General features: G+C 37.1%; 2 protein-coding genes across 5 annotated transcripts in view; one reads left to right on the top strand and one right to left on the bottom strand.

The window, feature by feature from the left end:
- LOC107595742 (PDZ and LIM domain protein 7-like) overlaps positions 1-14,068 on the top strand; it is a 40,298-nt gene extending 26,230 nt beyond the window's left edge. For all 4 annotated transcript variants that reach the window (XM_016286234.1, XM_016286236.1, XM_016286235.1 and 1 more), the window contains exons 6-11: positions 6,456-6,517; positions 7,010-7,247; positions 8,465-8,645; positions 9,303-9,423; positions 11,101-11,216; positions 12,517-14,068. In XM_016286234.1, coding sequence (XP_016141720.1) covers positions 6,456-6,517; positions 7,010-7,247; positions 8,465-8,645; positions 9,303-9,423; positions 11,101-11,216; positions 12,517-12,603 — 805 coding nt within the window. In that variant the 3' untranslated portion in view covers positions 12,604-14,068. The remainder of the gene's footprint in view (positions 1-6,455; positions 6,518-7,009; positions 7,248-8,464; positions 8,646-9,302; positions 9,424-11,100; positions 11,217-12,516) is intronic.
- The window catches only part of unc5a (unc-5 netrin receptor A), a 210,424-nt gene continuing 206,653 nt past the window's right edge, over positions 13,985-17,755 (bottom strand). Inside the window, exon 16 of the mRNA XM_016286233.1 lies at positions 13,985-17,732. Coding sequence (XP_016141719.1) covers positions 17,567-17,732 — 166 coding nt within the window. The 3' untranslated portion in view covers positions 13,985-17,566. The remainder of the gene's footprint in view (positions 17,733-17,755) is intronic.

Genomic DNA, 17,755 nt, shown 5'->3' with positions numbered 1-17,755 from the left:
TATATATATATAAAAAATGAAATTAATTCTCCACGGACCCCTTCAAATACCTTCAGGGCCCCTGGTTGAAAACCCTAGTGCTAAAACATCACCTTACAAAATTTACAATGCTAATCATAGTTTCTGCACCATAAAAATTAGTTACTCTAATAGATTTGTGATAGCTTGTTGTAATAGCAACAATACCTGTAGTAACTGTTGTATTTTGTCAGAAACTTTGGTTACCATGGTATTTTTTTGGATCCTCATGTACTGCCTGTTCCCTCACTGTGTTTGGTGCACTGTAGTCATCTCTTCCTGTGCTGCACGCATTACGTGAAGCCATTTGCCAATTTTTGGTGGTGTGCTGTGCTTTTGTGGTGAATGAGAGAGGTCACGAAGGACTCATGTCTCCAGGCACGGTTTGCGGGTGGAAAACATGCCCTGCTTCATCCCCAACGATCGCAGTAAGAAGAGACTGATCGAGGATACGGAGGATTGGCAGCCACGCACCGGCACCACCCAGTCTCGCTCTTTCCGAATCCTGGCCCAGCTCACAGGCACTGACTTCAGTAAGTCAGACACGTTCAGGCCGCAGCCTGTCAGCGCCGTATACTCCTCTTAGAGCAGTTGTGTTTCTCATTTGGGGTTTTCAGCATAAGCTCATTTGTGTCAATGGGTTTCTTTGGAATGATCATTTCTCAGAGAGTCAGTATTTTGTGAAGTAATGTGGAACAAGACATTCCTAAGTAAGGATGGGAGTTAGGACCAAAATATTTAATCATGATATAAAACTATTCATACTGTGGTACATCTCAAGAGGATTATTTGTGCCAGAAATCCAACCCAAAGCAAATAAAATACAATTATTTTATTTTATTTTTTACTAATCCAGTCAAAGTAGTAATTTACTTTCCATAACATTTAATATCTCTGGTTATTTGGAACTTAACTGACTTAATTGACAAATTCATGATTCATTTTTTTTATTTTATTTTATTATTTTTCATTTTATTTTATTTTTTGATTTTGTTTCATTTGACTTGAGTTGAAATAATATGAGTCAGATTCAGAGCCATTGTAAAGTAGTTGATTCACGCATACCTGCAAACTATACATTTGTTGTGCTAAAATGTATTATTATATGTAGATGGTGTTCATTGTAATTTCATGTTATCAATTGGATTGACTAATGTTAATGCATTGTAAATTTACAGGTAGAAGCAACACATTGTAAAAAGAAAAAAAACTTCTCCAATTATAAATCAGTGAAGATATCAAAGTAATCTTTATTTTTCTACTCTGTGTCAGATTTTTTAAATTGCGTTGTGTACTAAACCAGACTTCCGATTGATGCATTTTTAGCCTCACAGTATATACAGTTCTAGCTCCCAGCCCTGTTCCCAAGTTCCTAAAAAAAAACTCCCTCTTCTAAATCCCATCTTTACTTAGTGGCAGGAACTAATCTGAGTGTAGGAGGGCATGAAAGCATGTCCTAGAGGACCAACCGCTGATCTGATATTGAGAGTGAGATCATAAAGAAGTGGGAAATGTTGTCTATGTATAGCTTAAAGGGTTATGGCTGAGATTTTCTCCTTTATGCCGTCTAGAGCCTGAGTGGCTTTGATTTGCTCTCGAGTAAGTGGTAGGAAAGAGGTGTGCAGTCAACCATTGTTGCCATACCGTACCTGTACATCTCATGGGATTGACTCTCATGTTAAAAGGTGATGGGTAGTCTCTTTAAAAGCAGCAGTCCTCAAGTGTTTTGTAGTGTTGTTCAGATATTGGAAGTGGATTTTATGTTGTGTTTGTGTGTCTGATGGTTGGTCTGATCTGTGTCTCTCCTGCTTCCCTCAGTGCAGGACCCGGATGATGAGAACTTGAAAAGGTCCAGGTAAAGAGCTGTGTGAACTTGCTAATGAAGTGCGGTTTGAAGCATTAAATCGCTGGCTCTGACCTTTTACCACCCTCATTAGGAGATCACGGTGTTCAGCTCTCTGCGGAGAGATGCTGAAAATATGCTTTGATCGGCATTATGAGCTGTTGTCTGATCTGTGCATTTGCAGTATAACTTCATACACTGATTGCTGTGTGCCTTATAATCAGACCTTCACAGAATCATGCCCTCAGATTTCTGCAGAATATGAATGCCTGTTATGTATAAAATACAGTTTAATGAAAGTTTGTGTCAGATACCAATTCAAATTCATTGATTTTTGATGGGAATGATGCCTCATTTATAGGACAAATGCAAGGGTTTATGGAGTTCCATAATGCAAGAGAAAATTTGCTATCCCATAAGCCCACAAGAGCAGAGGAGTTGTTAGATTTAAATAGTCTTTTAAGTACACCTACTTTTTAAAAGTGTGGAGTCAGTAAGATTTTTTAAAAGGAAATGAATACTTTGATTCAGGAAGGATGCCTTAAATTGATCGAAAGTGACAGTAAAGTCATTTATAATATTATATAACATTTCTGTTTTAAGGGGAGACACTCTAGGCAAAAGCACGTTTTTTTTCATGCACCTGTCAATTTTGAGATTTTTGGCTTTTCATAAAGTGCTTTTTCAGACTAGTGGAAAGAAAGCATCCAAAAGACACTGGTAAGCGTTTCTTTTATAGCACTTTATCGATTTGTGTCAATAGATTTCAAATACAATACATATTTTTAAAGGCAGTTTTCTCAAAATTAGTGTTTTCTCCTGCACTGAGCCGTAAATCTCCACTTCAGTAGCACTTACACACACCAAATTTTTATTGCTGTCTATATTCTGAAGGTTTTTACAGAGGGATTTGTTCATATATCATTTGCTTGATTATATACAACATTTGTGAAAATATATTGTTTTCTGGCTGTTCAAAGTATTTTCTGAATTATGGAGTGACAAAAAGAGATACCCAAAATTCCCTCTGTAAAAACATTTGCCTCTAATATGTAAAAAAAAAATAAATAAACAAGAATTTTGAAACTGAATTCATCCAGTGTTCAGATTTTTGTACTAGAAATATATGCAAATTGGCGCATATTTCATTAAATAATGCCTCATTTGCATATTTAAACATAACATTTTACAAAACTTGTAATACAAACATTTTTTGCAATTATCAATGTAATCAGTCAACTGGGTATGGTGATAATTAGTAGTTATTTTTTTTACCCTATTCACCTGCAGTGTCTCGCCAAAAGCTGTTCTTTTGAAGAATCCTAAACAAAACAACAAACAAATAGATGTTTCCAAAATATTAAGCAATACAACACTGATAATAATAAAGGTTACAGGAATAAATTACATTTTAAAATGTATTAAAATAGAAAACAGCTTTTTTAATTGTAATAAAATAGAGGAGGGGCATAGAGGAGAAACAGTAATGTACAGTATGTGGAAAATAATGTGTTTTTTTTTACTTTAAACTGCATAAACACATTTCATTACACCAAATACACAAAATACTGTTCTTTTTAGCAGCATCATATGACCCCTTTAACAATATTACTGTTTTTACTGTGTTTTTGATCAAATAAATGCAGCCTTGGTGAGCATAAGAGACTTAAAAAATAAAAAAATCCAGCCCCAAACGTTTGATTGGCAGTGAATAAGTGTTATAAAATAAATATTTTGCCTTCAAATGCCTATTTTTGTTTTAAGCACAGTGAATGTTTGAAGTTTAAATTTGAATTTCACAGCCTTAATACCTAAAACATTCAGCACATCTATGAAAGTATAAGAATTTGGACTCAGCCCAGTTGTCGGAGATGCACTTTCCTATATTCCTACTTGATTTCAAACCAAATTTCTTTCCACACCCTTAAAAAAGCATCTTGTGCATTGCTTTCCATCAAAACGCTCTCTCTCTCTTGTGTGCAAATGCCCTTAAAACGTTTGGCTCGTTAGATTGTGCTGCCAGTAAGCATGTAGTACTCTCAGCTCCAATTCCATTTAGCAGGTTTTCCATTAAAATCAAAACAGAAAACGTGGGGGGAAAAGTCTGCAGATTCTGTCTGGGCCTGGTTATCTACAGATGCACTGATTTTTTTCTGAATTCATCACTACTTGCATATGTTGCATCTTTTATTCTTTCTTCTTTCCTTTCTGTTTTGCAGTTCTCTCAACCTCATTTGCTTTTGTCTTTCTGTATGTGCTGATATTGTTTTCTCTCTTCTGTTTTGTTCTCACCGCTCTCCTAATTTGCTGTACTCTGCCGTGCACTGAATGGCAGGGAAAAGTTCCTCACTGAGATTCAGAGTCCCCGCTATGCCAGGCTGAGAGACTGGCATCACGAGAGATCCGCCCGTGCCCTCAACATCAAGTCCTGAATGCACTGCCTCCCTGCTATCAGATGGCCGAGGGGGCTGAGATGCAGCCGCACTAGATACAAATGCACCACTGCAACACCGTGTGCCAGCTATGGGTGAACACTGACCCCAGCTATACCAGGACAAAATAAATTGGGGATTGGGGGGGGGGGGGGGTTGTCAAGTTAAAATGTAAAAATACAAGTTAAAAATAGCAAAAACAAATGTGCGAAGAAATGCAGGCATAGTCGGAAAAACCACGCAAACTGAGCCCTACAGGCAAGTTCCCGTTAGGAATATCTGAATGCTGTTGGTGTGACAGTCTCTTTCAAGTGGTATCGTTTCTACAAACTGATAATCATGTTATTTTATTGTTGTTGTTATTTTTGTGCTTGTTCAGAGGAGTTATCCATCACAGGACTGTTACTATTGCTCCTTTTTTCTGTTTGTGTTGTGTAGCCCCCTCGTGATTTTTCTCAACTTTCATATTTCATACTCTCTTTTTTTTTTTTTCTTTCTTTTTTTCCCCCTCACTGTAATTTAACATAATGCACTATTATGATGTCATCTGATTGCTCTTCCTCTGGTTCTGTCCCCAATAAGATAAAATAATCTGTTGACTCATATCTCCGAGTACATAAAACATTGCAATACTCTCTGCTGTCCTCCTTTATTTTCTGAAAGATTTGCTTGTTCTCTTTTCTTCATTTCAACATTTTTAGCATTTTGTGCGCTGCTGTTTCCTAGTTCTTTGGAGAAATGATGGTAAAAACCTTTTTTAATTGTTATTTAATTCACTCCAGGCCAATTTAGCCTGGATTAAATAGCTTTTTAATCAGCAGATAAATTGTGGATTTAGATCTTGCTAGCTAAGCTCTATATTCTAAGCATTGCTTAGCACAAGTAGTACGTAAAATACTGCATTTTTTAAATCGATATTTTGATCCAATTCTGCAGCTTCTAGATAAAATTCAGTGCTGTGCATTCTGGGATTGGCAATTTTAGCTTAGATTTCATCCAAAACAAGGTGAGAAACGAGTGTAATTTTGCTGCCTACTGTTTGGAACAGGCATGCTGTTGTGGTTGTGGCTATGGTGCCTAAAAATATTGCCTAGGTGGGCAGCTCACTAGGATTTGGAAGAGAACTAAAATGTTTTTCAGACTGGGATTTATGCAAATAAGAGATTAATTAGACATCGTTTGGAATCAGTATGCGTGGATTCTAATTCTGTACAAATTTCCTGCAAGAGATGTAATCATTCTATATCTTGCTTTGCCCAGCTGGTATCATTTAAAGCAGTATTTGGCGATGAAAACACAAGACAGACTTGTTTGACTTACTCTGTATATGTGAATGATATGTTTATGCCCAGGGAACTTCAGGACATTAATTCTTCTGGGAAGCCATCAAACATGAGGAAGAGCATGCACAGATAATCATGAACACGCATCTGGAAAGCTCACGACTGTGTTATTCTTGTGTGATCATGTAGTTATGAGGAAGTACAGGATCTGGTTATGCTTATTCATTTCATTCAGATGATGTACGACGAAAAGCTCATAAATGCTACAGCTGCCTTTTTTAAGAGCAATATGTAAGTTAAAACCACACAAGTCTAAATCTAAAATTTGACTTCCAACGGGGGTCCCAAGATCACATAAAATTATTTAAAATAAGACAAAAAAGCATTAAAAGAAGCTAAAACAACTAAAAATATATTTTTAAAATATAATTCTTAAGTTTTTTTTTTTTGAAAACCCGGATAATTCGGTAGCCTTATTTTAGAAGTGGTTTCTAGCCTTTGGAAAAGTCATGTAAATGAATAAAATCTTAAAACGCCATGAGGATTTTTTTTTTGAAAGAACATACTTTTTTTGTTGTTGTTATTGTTATGCCAATCTGTAATAAATAAAAAATATTCAGTGAAAATTCAGTAAATCCATTAAATGTAAAATGTTTTTATTTACAACTGAAGCAAAAAACACCCATTCTTTATTTTAATTTGCTTATAGTGACATCCCGTGAAGTAGTTTTAATCTCATCGCTTTGTTCAGGAGTGTACTTTCTATCCAGGATGTAGATGTCAGAGGTTGTGTTGTGTAGCTTAAAAACATTTTCATTGGCTCTGGCTAAAGCTGTTTTATCAAGCCATGCGTACTGAAAGGAAATTTTCTTTCTACAGTCATGGAGTAACACCCTGTCCTGCCGAGTCCAAGCCAGCAGACAAACCTGATGAAGTTCAAGGTAAGTACTCTCAGAACAGACAGAATAGATTGACTCTCACAGTCACAGTACACACTGACTCACAGCCCAGATTCGCTCCCACGGGGAGAACTTAACTCCCATAAAACAGACTTGTTCACGGAGCGGCCTGGCTGGCCCAGACAGGCCTGCTGTTAATGGGAAAAGTAAGACATAAGTGACACTGATGTGTTTATAGTCAAAGATGATAATATGAGTCAATTATCACTCTCTTGAGATGTGCTTTATATAAGCTGAATTAAACCATGATGCTAATGCTCTCCTCTCATGGTGTTAGCAGCATCTCGATTAGATGTCTTTGTGTTATAGGTTGGTCCCTGGATAAAAGCAAGCCAATTTAGACTACGTTTTAATAGCAGCCCATAAATGTACACACTTGTAACAGGTCTCTGTTGACTCATAGTGAGGAAGAGCTGAAAAAAGATATGTGTAGAGTTTTATTGTCCTTTTTGTTTTGTTTTTTGTTTTTTTTAGCGCAGGCTAAAGCACCAGCTGATTCCGGTCCAACCTGCCGGCCGCCATGGGTTACGGATCCCAGTTTTGCAGACCGTTACCACCCAGACAAGACCAGCACAGTGGTGACGCAGCACAAGAAGCCAGTCCAACCCACTCCCATGCAGAACCGCAGCTCCATCATGCAGGCAGCGCAGCAGAACCCTGGTGACTCCAGCGGCTGCACCCCGCTCTGCGCCGCATGTAACAAGATCATTAGGTACGGCTGGAACTCTACCGCCTCTGGAGTCAAACTTCAGAACTGACTGAAAATTTGCAGTTACAGGAATAGTTCAACCAGAAATGAACATTTGCTGACAATTTGCTCACTCTCAGTCCATATAAGATATAGCTAAGTTTGTTTCTTAACATTACATAATTTACTCACCAATGGATCCTCTGCAGTGTGCAATGGGTGCCGTCAGAATGAGAGTCCAAACAGCTGATGAAAACATCGCAAATCAAGTAATCCACACAACCCCAGTCCAGCAGTTAACATCTTGTGAAGTAAAAAAGCTGCATATTTTTAAGAAACATACTTTTTCGTACTTTTTAAACTCCAAACCGTTGCTTCCGGCTAAAATACGAGTCTTCTGTCCATCATATTGCTTTCTCCAGTGAAAAATAAGGAGAGAAATATGTACAGACCTAAACTGTTTCAAAACAGTTCTAAACAAATATGACAGTGGATTTTGATGTGAGAGGAAGGGGATGGCCTCACTTGTATTTTAGCCGGAAGCAACAGTTTGAAATTAAAAATGAAGTTAAAAATGTTTCAATGATTTGTTTATAACAAACACGCAGCTTTTCACTTTAAAAGACATGATTGATGGACTGGAATCGTGTGGGTTACTTGAGGATTATTGTGATGTTTTTATCAGCTGTTTGGACTCTCATTCTGACGGCACCCATTCACTGCAGAGGATCCATTGATGAGCAAGTGATGTAATACTAAATTTCTCCAAATCTGTTCCAATGAGGAAACAAACTCATCTAGATCACCTGTGGGTGAGTACATTTTTAGCACATAGTTTCAGTCATTTTTGGGTGAACTATTCCTTTGAAATCCCAAAGCTAACCACTGCAGACAGCCCAAAATACCTCCAAATCGATGATGACTATGCGCTAAATGTCATTACTTACAAAACTCAGAGAAAACATGGGGAGGGAAAAAATGTTGTCAAACTTTGTCAGGCAGCAATATTTCTTAAAATACACAGAGCTCAGAAATAGCGCCATGTCCTTGGGCTTTCTGCCGTGGAGAATCAATACGGAATGGAGTGGGCTTCTGCGTCTGACCTACTTTTTCCATTAGAATGGCTTTTGCACACTGAACACTTAAGAGTGCTAAACCCAGCTGCTGATGCCCGAGCTGACCCTTTCACTTCAATGCAAAAGCTTTTGTTGTAAGACTGTGTTTGTGTGTCTGTGTTCTAGGGGACGCTACGTAGTGGCGCTTGGTCGTTCCTGGCACCCAGAGGAGTTCACGTGCTGTCAGTGCAAAAGGGTGTTGGACGAGGGGGGCTTCTTTGAGGAAAAAGGATCCATTTACTGCACCAAGTGCTACGACAACCGTTACTCACCCAACTGTGCCAAATGCAAGAAGAAGATAACTGGGGTAACGACATTTCCTACTGTTCTGCAACATAAACACACAATGCAGTTTTTTTGAATTTTCCTGATCTACAGTGGTATCTGCACTGAACGATTCAAACTGAGTGGTGGACTAGTTTGTTAAATCATTAATGATACTAGTATAATTTTATTAATACACTATCATTCCAAAGTTTGGGGTCAGTAGAATTTATTATTATTTTTTTTAAAGAATTAAAAAAAATATATATATATATTATAAAATTGTAATAATAAAATTTTATAATACTATACAATTATACTATTTAATAAAAAAATGCAGCATAAGGGCCATATGTTAAATTAATATATTGTTCTAAATCTTCATATTCACTAATTTGTTAGTATTATTTGATATTTATTAATGTCTTTACAGAAATTATTATTAAGCATTACCAGGATTTAATCAATATAATGCATTAAATACAACACAAAAATTGAGAAACAAAATACACGGTAAGGTAATGTTATGGACAGTATGTCAAAATGACCTCAAAAACAAACAAAAGCTGTTGATTCTGATTGTATGAAGCTGGTAAGGAAGAGTAGTTCCAGTAGGTTAAAGTGTGTGTGAGGGATTTTCATTGTGAGAATTTATAGTTGACATGCACGGCTCCCTCACACCCCTCTGTCCTCTCTGCAGGAAATCATGCACGCCCTGAAGATGACCTACCACGTACAATGCTTCCTGTGTGCTGCCTGCAAAATGCCCATCAGGAACCAGGCCTTCTACATGGAGGAGGGAGAGCCCTACTGTGAGAGAGGTGAGTGACCGTGCACGCCCGGCTGCACATCCTATCGACAGCCCCTGCCGAGAGCCGAGCGCGGGCTCCTGCGGTGTTTAATCATTCAAATGCTGCCACTTCACTTCAGACATCAAACCTGCTCCATACCAGCCCTGCACATTGATTAGGAGCTTTGCTGAGAACGTTTATGCTTGAAAATCTACTTTAAATACACCATTAGTAGAAAGTGCGTTGGTGCTCAATGAAATCATTAATACTGGGTTTTTTTTTGCCTTTTTTGTTTGTTCAAATAAGATTCAAATCACAAGACTGATTCAAACTCATGTTGACTATATGAGCACCCCAGCTTGAAGTCCTATTTAAAAACCTATTTGACACTTATGAATGATAAGAGAGACAATGATTGAATGATAATAAGGCACCGGTAACATTGCAAGCCTGCTTTGAACATGCACTTTATTTTATTTTATTTCATTTGTTTTTTTGTTTTTATTTATAGGACTAGTGAGAACTATGAAAGGAAATTGTGAGGTAGGAGGAGTGGGAAACATTGGATTCAAACCTGTTTTGCTATCAATTTATTGTTATTTTTTGTTATTGTTTTTAATTTACAATTTTATATAATTATGTATGTATTTATTTATTGCCACTTTCAGTTACAGGACTAGTGAAAAGTATTTTATGTTTTATTTTATTTATTTATATTTATACACATACATGCATGCATATACATATATATATATATATATATATATATATATATATATATATATATAAATATAAATTTTTTTGAGAATTATGACAGGAAATTATTGGGAAGAGGAATGGGAAACATTAGATTCAAACCTGTTTTGCAAACATGAGCTCCACAGCTCTAAGTATCAGAGTTTGTGTGCTATCCACTAGGCCAGGCCTCTGACAGCTTTTCTTCTATTTTGAATCTTTTTGATGCTTTTATTGGAACAATTAGTCGGATAGGAATTCGGTGGGAGAAGGGGCTCGGAAACGTTACGGATCGGATTCGAGCCTACAGCCCCGCATGAGAACCATGGCATAAATCAATTTGAATTCAGTAGTGCGATTTGCCATGTTAAGCTGTGCTTGTTCATTCATTTAGTTTCCTGAACGGTAGAAAGTTGCTAAATTCAGCCACCTTCCATGTTTAATTTATATTTATGTAGTTCAGTTAATCACATTGTCACATTTGTTGGGCTCCTAATCTTACATAAACAGACATTAAGCTATCTGAAGGGAGTGCATGTCTTTATGTAAATAGACTTGCATTGCAGTTCTGCTGCTTTACAGCTTTGAAGAGTTTTGGTCTTGTGTCAGCAGCAAGTGGACAGCTGTTTCTGTTAGAAAAAAAAAAGAGCTTGCGTTGATAAAATAACTGCAGTCTCAGCACCTTACCATTACTGATTGTGCTCTAAACTACTTACCTTGCGTACGGGACGTAAAGCCGGCCACTTTTAAGTTTTCCGTAATGGGTAAAACTAGGGCAATCCATGTAGGAATCTGGACCAGTGTCTGTTATCACACACCGAGCATGTGAGGGCTGAGAAAATGTAATCCCCTTTCTTTTTCCTTTCAGTAACACATTTCTTTCTATCTTGTCTCGTTCTCTTCGTTTCTGACCAAGCATTTTCTCCTCGCGCTCTTAATAGGCCCTTTTGGTTGGTTTGTTTTTCTCTGCAGACTATGAAAAGATGTTTGGTACCAAATGCCATGGCTGTGACTTCAAGATTGATGCAGGAGACCGTTTCCTTGAGGCGCTGGGCTACAGCTGGCATGACACTTGCTTTGTCTGTGCCGTAAGTCATTTTGATGCATTGGGACCTGTCCCGAAACTCCATCTTAAACTTTCTGCACCACACAACACTATCAAGAAATAGTCCCCTAGCCCCTGAGAACCTAGACATTTCCCTTCAAAAGTCATACATTGGCCATGTTTGCATGCACTTTATTAATGAACTTTTCAGAATATTCTTCTTTCTTGTTCAAATTCCAGATAAACTAAGACATCCGTTTTTATTTTCTGTTATGGAAATGCTGGATATGCTCTTGCCATTTATTAAATTTTTTAGGAATTTAAGCGGTTCATTGATTTTAATTCATGCCATTCATAGTGGGACACAAGAACCCAATAAATAGCAAAATTTTGTGGTGCTTTCACTCATCTGTCTACTGATTTAACATCACCTCTTTAATCTTAATAAATAAAAAGCTTGGCAGTCTGGGACAGATGGCAATTAATAAAATTTTGACATGCATTGAAATTAACAGTGGATATACCCTATAAAACACGTTCACATGACAGATTAATACAGGAATTCACTGCCATTCAAAGGTTTGATTTGGTAGGATTTTTTTTTTTTTTTAATGTTTTTGAAAGTCTCTAATGCTGACTTAGGCTTCATGTATTTGATCAAAAGTACAGTAAAAACAGTAATATTGTTGAATATTGTTACAGTTTAAAATATTTTTTTTTATTTTAATTGATTTAAAATGTAATTTATGAGTTGAGCGTTTTTCAGCAGCCATTACTCTATACACTATTTTTGTGTAAAAATACCGTGATACCTTTTTTGTTTAATGAATAGAAATTTCAAAAGAACAGCATTTATTCAAAATGGAAATAACACTTATATTATATAAATATATATATAATATTTTATATTAATATATTACATATTTAAAAAAAAAACCCATTATAAATGTCTTTAGTGTCACTTAATTTAGTGTGTCCTTGCTGAATAAAAGGATTTGTTTCATTTCATTCATTCATTCATTCATTCAAAACAAAAAACAGACCCCAAATGGATTATGAGCTTAATCAGGTTAAAGACCCCCACGTTTATTCATTTAGAGATATTTTTTTCCAAAGATACCAAAAAAAAAAAAATGGACCAGAAATAATGACTCATCCTGCACCCCAAAGTTTTATCCAATTAAATGCTATCTAAAATGTTTCTCCCCCTAGTGTTATTTCATTTAGCAAGTAGAAGAATCACAGCTGTAGAATAGCTCTGTTGAACAGCCCCTTTGCAGTAGCTCCATGATTGAATAAGAGTTTGATTTCTACTGCTAAATCCTCCTGTTTTATCTCCTCAGATCTGTCAAATTAATCTGGAGGGGAAGACGTTCTTTTCAAAGAAGGACAAGCCATTATGTAAAAGTCATGCTTTCTCTCCGGTGTGAGGCTCTGCTGTTTGCCAAGGAGGGGCCGGAACAGAGACTGGGGGGGTCTATAGCTATGCCAAACAAGACCAAGTACTTTACTTGAAGCCTGTAACATACGCTGACTGACAGAGTGATGGATATAGTAGCTCCGCTCTTTTTCACCGGCTGTTATAGTAAACAGCTATATCAGCATTTACTAAGTATGTGTCATTCAGCAAAGCACGGACCTGAATTTTTGGGAGCTTGCTTCAGTAAGCCGACAGACTGCCCTCAGTTTTGCTATGTTACGATGCCAGTCATTCAACTGGAAACAGCTTGTGAACTGTTAGAACCACCAATGCCAGATGTCGGAACAGATAGCAAGGTATTTGGATGCAGTATTTTAGCTGTCCCTCCTCATCCCACTCCACCTCCACAAGTACACCTACAGTATTCATGACACCTTGTCAATCCAAAGAAAATAGTAAAGTGAGCAGTATAAGAGCGTACTGTCACTTTTTGATATACAGTAGTTTGTTTCAGTATCCGTCAATTTGGCATCTGAGTGAATCTCACAAAACATGTTATGTTCACATTTGACCCCATTTTATATTGCATAAAGAAAATTAAGCCATTTGTATGAATTTTTGTGACTTTATTTCCATGACAGTTGAGTACGTTTTCCCTCCAAATGACGCTGTAATTCAAAAATAGATTAAAAAAAATTCTACATAATAGTATTTGTTTTAACTGCCTTAATGCTGATTTTAATACAGTAAAATTAATATATATATATATATTGTAAAATGTGACACTTTTTTTGTGAGATTCGTTCATCTTGTCTGCATTTGGGTGTGTATTTATCAGTCAAAATTCTATCCTCTCTTGTCACAAATAAGGACAAAGCATTTCCCATGTAATGAGTGAAGCAATCTAGTTGTACTCTGATCCATACAATCCATTTAGTAGGCTAAAGCATTGAGCATGTGATCTAGTCAGACAGGATCTTAAAGTGGCCCCTCAATCCTCTAGATGCAGTGCAGCCTACTTTTTTTGCTCTGCCTGATTTGCTGTGCCAGGGTACTTAAGGTAATGGTAAACCACATAGGAATAAAACACCCCTGGCAGCTACACTGAAATACATTAGCACTGATTGCATGCGTTTCATCCTGACTCAACTAATGGTCTCTACATGGCTTAAATACTAAATATGTCACATTCATCTGTTCTAATCAGATAGGTAGTTCTAATTATGGAAAGGCCTGTGATACCATAAAAACACTCCACGTTGGTGCAAATGGATCCGGCAATAGTCACTTAGAGCCTTTGTTCGTATTTGCTTGCTGTTATTTAACGCTCTGTGGCCATTTTGGTGGTTTTTTGCAAGGTGCAAGTGCCAAAGGTGAGGGCATGGAAAGCCTTTTTTTTTTTTTTGAGCAATCCTGATTATGGATATCACCAGTGTATGCATAATCTTATGGCGTTTCCAAACAATGGTTCAGAGACACACAAAAAAAGATGCTGCCCGGAACATTCCCTTATCGCGATCTCCTGCACTATAATCGGAAGAAATGCAACACTCCAATATCCTGCTCTTAGAAAGCTATATATGAGCCAACAGCTCAATTTTTGTACTTTTTTATATTGACAACGTGTTACATATCAACTATCAAGTGCCTTTTTTATAGCTTTGCAGCCTTTAACTATTGTGTGTCGTTCAGAAAGATAAACTGCTGTATTCTTGTGCTTATTATAGAGAGTTTTCTATGTCAGAAGATGCAAATCATTTATAAAGAAATTGTGCTAGACATTTAGTCAATAAATCACCTGCAGTCATGTTGTTGTGTGCTGACTTACTGAATCATACGAATGGCTGTGAAATGGGGTTTTCTTCATGTATCCGAAAGAATAAATCATGATTATTCTCAAGACTACTGACTGGATACAAATGTAAAATGTGTAGTGAAATACAGTGGATGGTGTGAGCACAAATCACTCAACTCTCTTTTAACAATATATAATTTATTTACATCCATTTTAGGTTCAATTACTATACATACCTTTTCTGAAATTTCATAGAGAGATATATACATAAGGCCAAGTAAATACTTGAAAGCACTTAGAAACGAATTTCCAAAATTCTACCCACAAATCCATATCATTGTCCAAAAAGTACAGAAAACCTTCTGCAGAAAAGGGCTTCCTGTTTCCACAAAATCATCAACGACATTTTACATTGACGAGAAAAATGAAAAAAAAAATAAAAAAAACTTTACCAATAACAATAGAAAAGAATTGTACAATTGCATAAGCGCTGTGGCATGTAATAAATACAGCATTTTGACTTGCAGAAAGGCAAGGAACATTGAATTAAGAAATCGAATTGAACATTCACAGGTACACAATTCTACGGTTTTCAGTTCAAAAAGAAAGAAATAGCACACTCACACGTTCATTTACACAGAACAGTTATGAATGAGGCTGACAAAATGTACAGTCATAAAGAGAGATCAGTGGTTCTTTTGGTGAATAGCATGGCATCTGCTTTATTCTGTGTTACAAGCTGACTTTGTGAGATTAGAACGAAAGGCTGTTGGAATGATTTTTATGTCAGTGAAAAAGAACAACGTTGATGAGAAATTCATTTTGTTGCACGCTCAGTAATGTTTAGAAATGCGTAACATGTCTGTTTCAACTGAACTGTTTGTAAACCTGAGTGTTAGGAATTTGACAATTTTGCACCAACTCCTTGTCTAAATACTCTGACAGAGGAATGATTTACTGCTGCATCTGTTTTCTCATGACGTAGTGTTGAGGATTGATTACCCACAAACCAACAGCCTCAGGACGAAACAAAACGATGGTGTACAAACTTATGGCAAAAACAGTCGAAACCGCAAACACTGCAGAACGAATTAACTCAGTGCTATATAACCAATGAACAGTAGGCAAACACTTCACGGGTTATACTTCGACAAATGTTACGTCAGTTGTCTAGTCTTTTTTTGGCTTGTTATTAAAATATCATTTACAATTACTTTACAAAGTGCTGTATTAAATAAATTGTTTTACCAGTGAAATGCTCAAAATTAACAAGCTTGCACAAGTCATGAGATCTTGAAATAAAAATAGATGCATGTTCAATTTAGGAACATGTTCCTTATACTAAAAAAGAATAAATAAATCACAATCGGCATAGATATGAAAGAAATGCTCCAGATGGCTCATACACTTTGGTTGCGCAGAGATGCGTCATATGAAAAGTACTTATCTACAAAACATGACTTCTGTAGATTAAAAACAAAGAAACTAAAATAGCTGTCTGGTTAGTTGTTTAACAGAAATCACCAAGTGAAACTTTATGGAAACACAGTACAAGAAGTTTGAAGAGAAAAGGAAAAAAAAAAAAGTGCACATTTTGGCCTTTAACTTGAGTTCTCCGTTAGCTGAGTGAAACAGGCCTGTGTATTTCCACTTGCTGCGGAGGAAACATGCCGGACTCCTCCAATCATCTCCAGACGTGGCCGTCTTTACTGGTCGAGATGAAAGCGGCCAATTTGTGATCCACAGTTTCTCACAAATCATCCTTCATTTGGAATGAAATACGCTCACATTCAAACACACACGAAAAAATAATCGGACAATCTTCAAACCGTGTAATGTACATTCATGGCGCCAAACGCAGGGCTGAGTCGTGTTGCTGTTCTACAGGGTGTGCAGAAACAAAGCACACGTGTGATGGAGGAATTTAGAAAAATACGACAGCTGCTGAGTCTCAGTGAAGTTTTCTTGGATGGAACATTTGCTTTTTGGGGGGTGATGAAAATATTCTTTCTCTACGAATAAGAAATTGCCCTGAAGCCAAAATGGCTTTCAGAGAAACATAGACTAGATAGGAGAATAGCAATGAAACATTTGGTAATATTGCATTTTCTGTTTATAAAAGAAGAAAACCTTTCCAACGGGGAACTTTTTATTTTTCTCCTTTATAAACGAAGAATTCTATGGACTTAATCAAAATTAAATTCAGATGAGAATTATGGTCTTGACAGGGTTTCGTTGACATAAGATGGCCATGGAAAAATGCTTTGCAGAACATCTGACCCCTATTCTCAAAACTCTGTTGAAAGCAAAAACAAGACGTAATGTTCTGCAAAACAGCTAGGAACATGTTTGAGGTCCCTGATCACCCATCCTTCAGCAGCTAAACATCCACAGAATCCTGTGCTTATTTACTGATTATCCACCCGGATCAGAACATATATCACTGCATTGAGGTGAATTTAGGACTTTATGGCTTCATGAGTTCGAAAACACACGTTAAGTGCACAGGGACAGAGGAACAAGTGACGGCTCTGGTCAAAAACGCTTTACTTAACGTTTTCGACCTGAAATTTAGCAAACGCTCTACAATTTGAAATGCTTTGTGAGGTAAGAAACGTGTCGGCCAAAGGAAATTGTCATCGATATGTGTGTTTGCATATTGCCAAATGGTACACATTTACAAAATGCATGTCGCAAATCTGAATTAGTTCGCAAAATGTTCACCTCACCTACATAGCATACATTTTCCACTTGATATCTTTCAAACCCATTCGTTTTAGTTTCCAGTCTGATAATAATATATCAATGTACCTAACACAAATGTGGTTAGAAAGTTCATATTGGTCAGTGATTGAGGGCAGGACCAGAATCATAGAATCTAGGATTTTCTATACACCATTATTTTCAAAACAAATGGATTTTTGTTCTAAGAAAGGGGCATTTGTCTCAGTCACAGTACATCTTAAAGCCCTCCCAGGTTCCTCCTGAGCCTGGTCTTGTTTTTTTTTTCTTCCTTTTTTCTTTTTATTTTATTCCCTATTCACTGGGGAAGTGGCCTCATATAGTTGGGTAAACCCTGTTCTTTGATTTGTTTCTCATCTATGGTGGGGCGGGCAGAGGGTCACGTCCTTCCCCCACCCCATCACTCAGAGATGGCCGGCGGTTCAGTTTTAATGTGTCAGCACTCCCCGTCTGACACCAGGAATATCATGGCCTCCTGCTTGCCAATCTCAGCCATCACAGCGGCAAGCTGATTGAGATTACCGCTGTGGAAGTGCTGGGTTTCCCATAAGTCCAGAATCACTGATGTGGGGCTCGCTTTGGATGCGAAGAAACTCATGTGCCTGGAGAGGAAAACAGAGGGAAG

Source organism: Sinocyclocheilus grahami, unplaced genomic scaffold, assembly GCF_001515645.1.
Source record: "Sinocyclocheilus grahami isolate Dianchi unplaced genomic scaffold, SAMN03320097.WGS_v1.1 scaffold208.1, whole genome shotgun sequence".
In the NCBI taxonomy this organism is placed as follows: Eukaryota; Metazoa; Chordata; class Actinopteri; order Cypriniformes; family Cyprinidae; genus Sinocyclocheilus; species Sinocyclocheilus grahami.
This window is presented reverse-complemented; position numbering and strand designations above follow the sequence as displayed.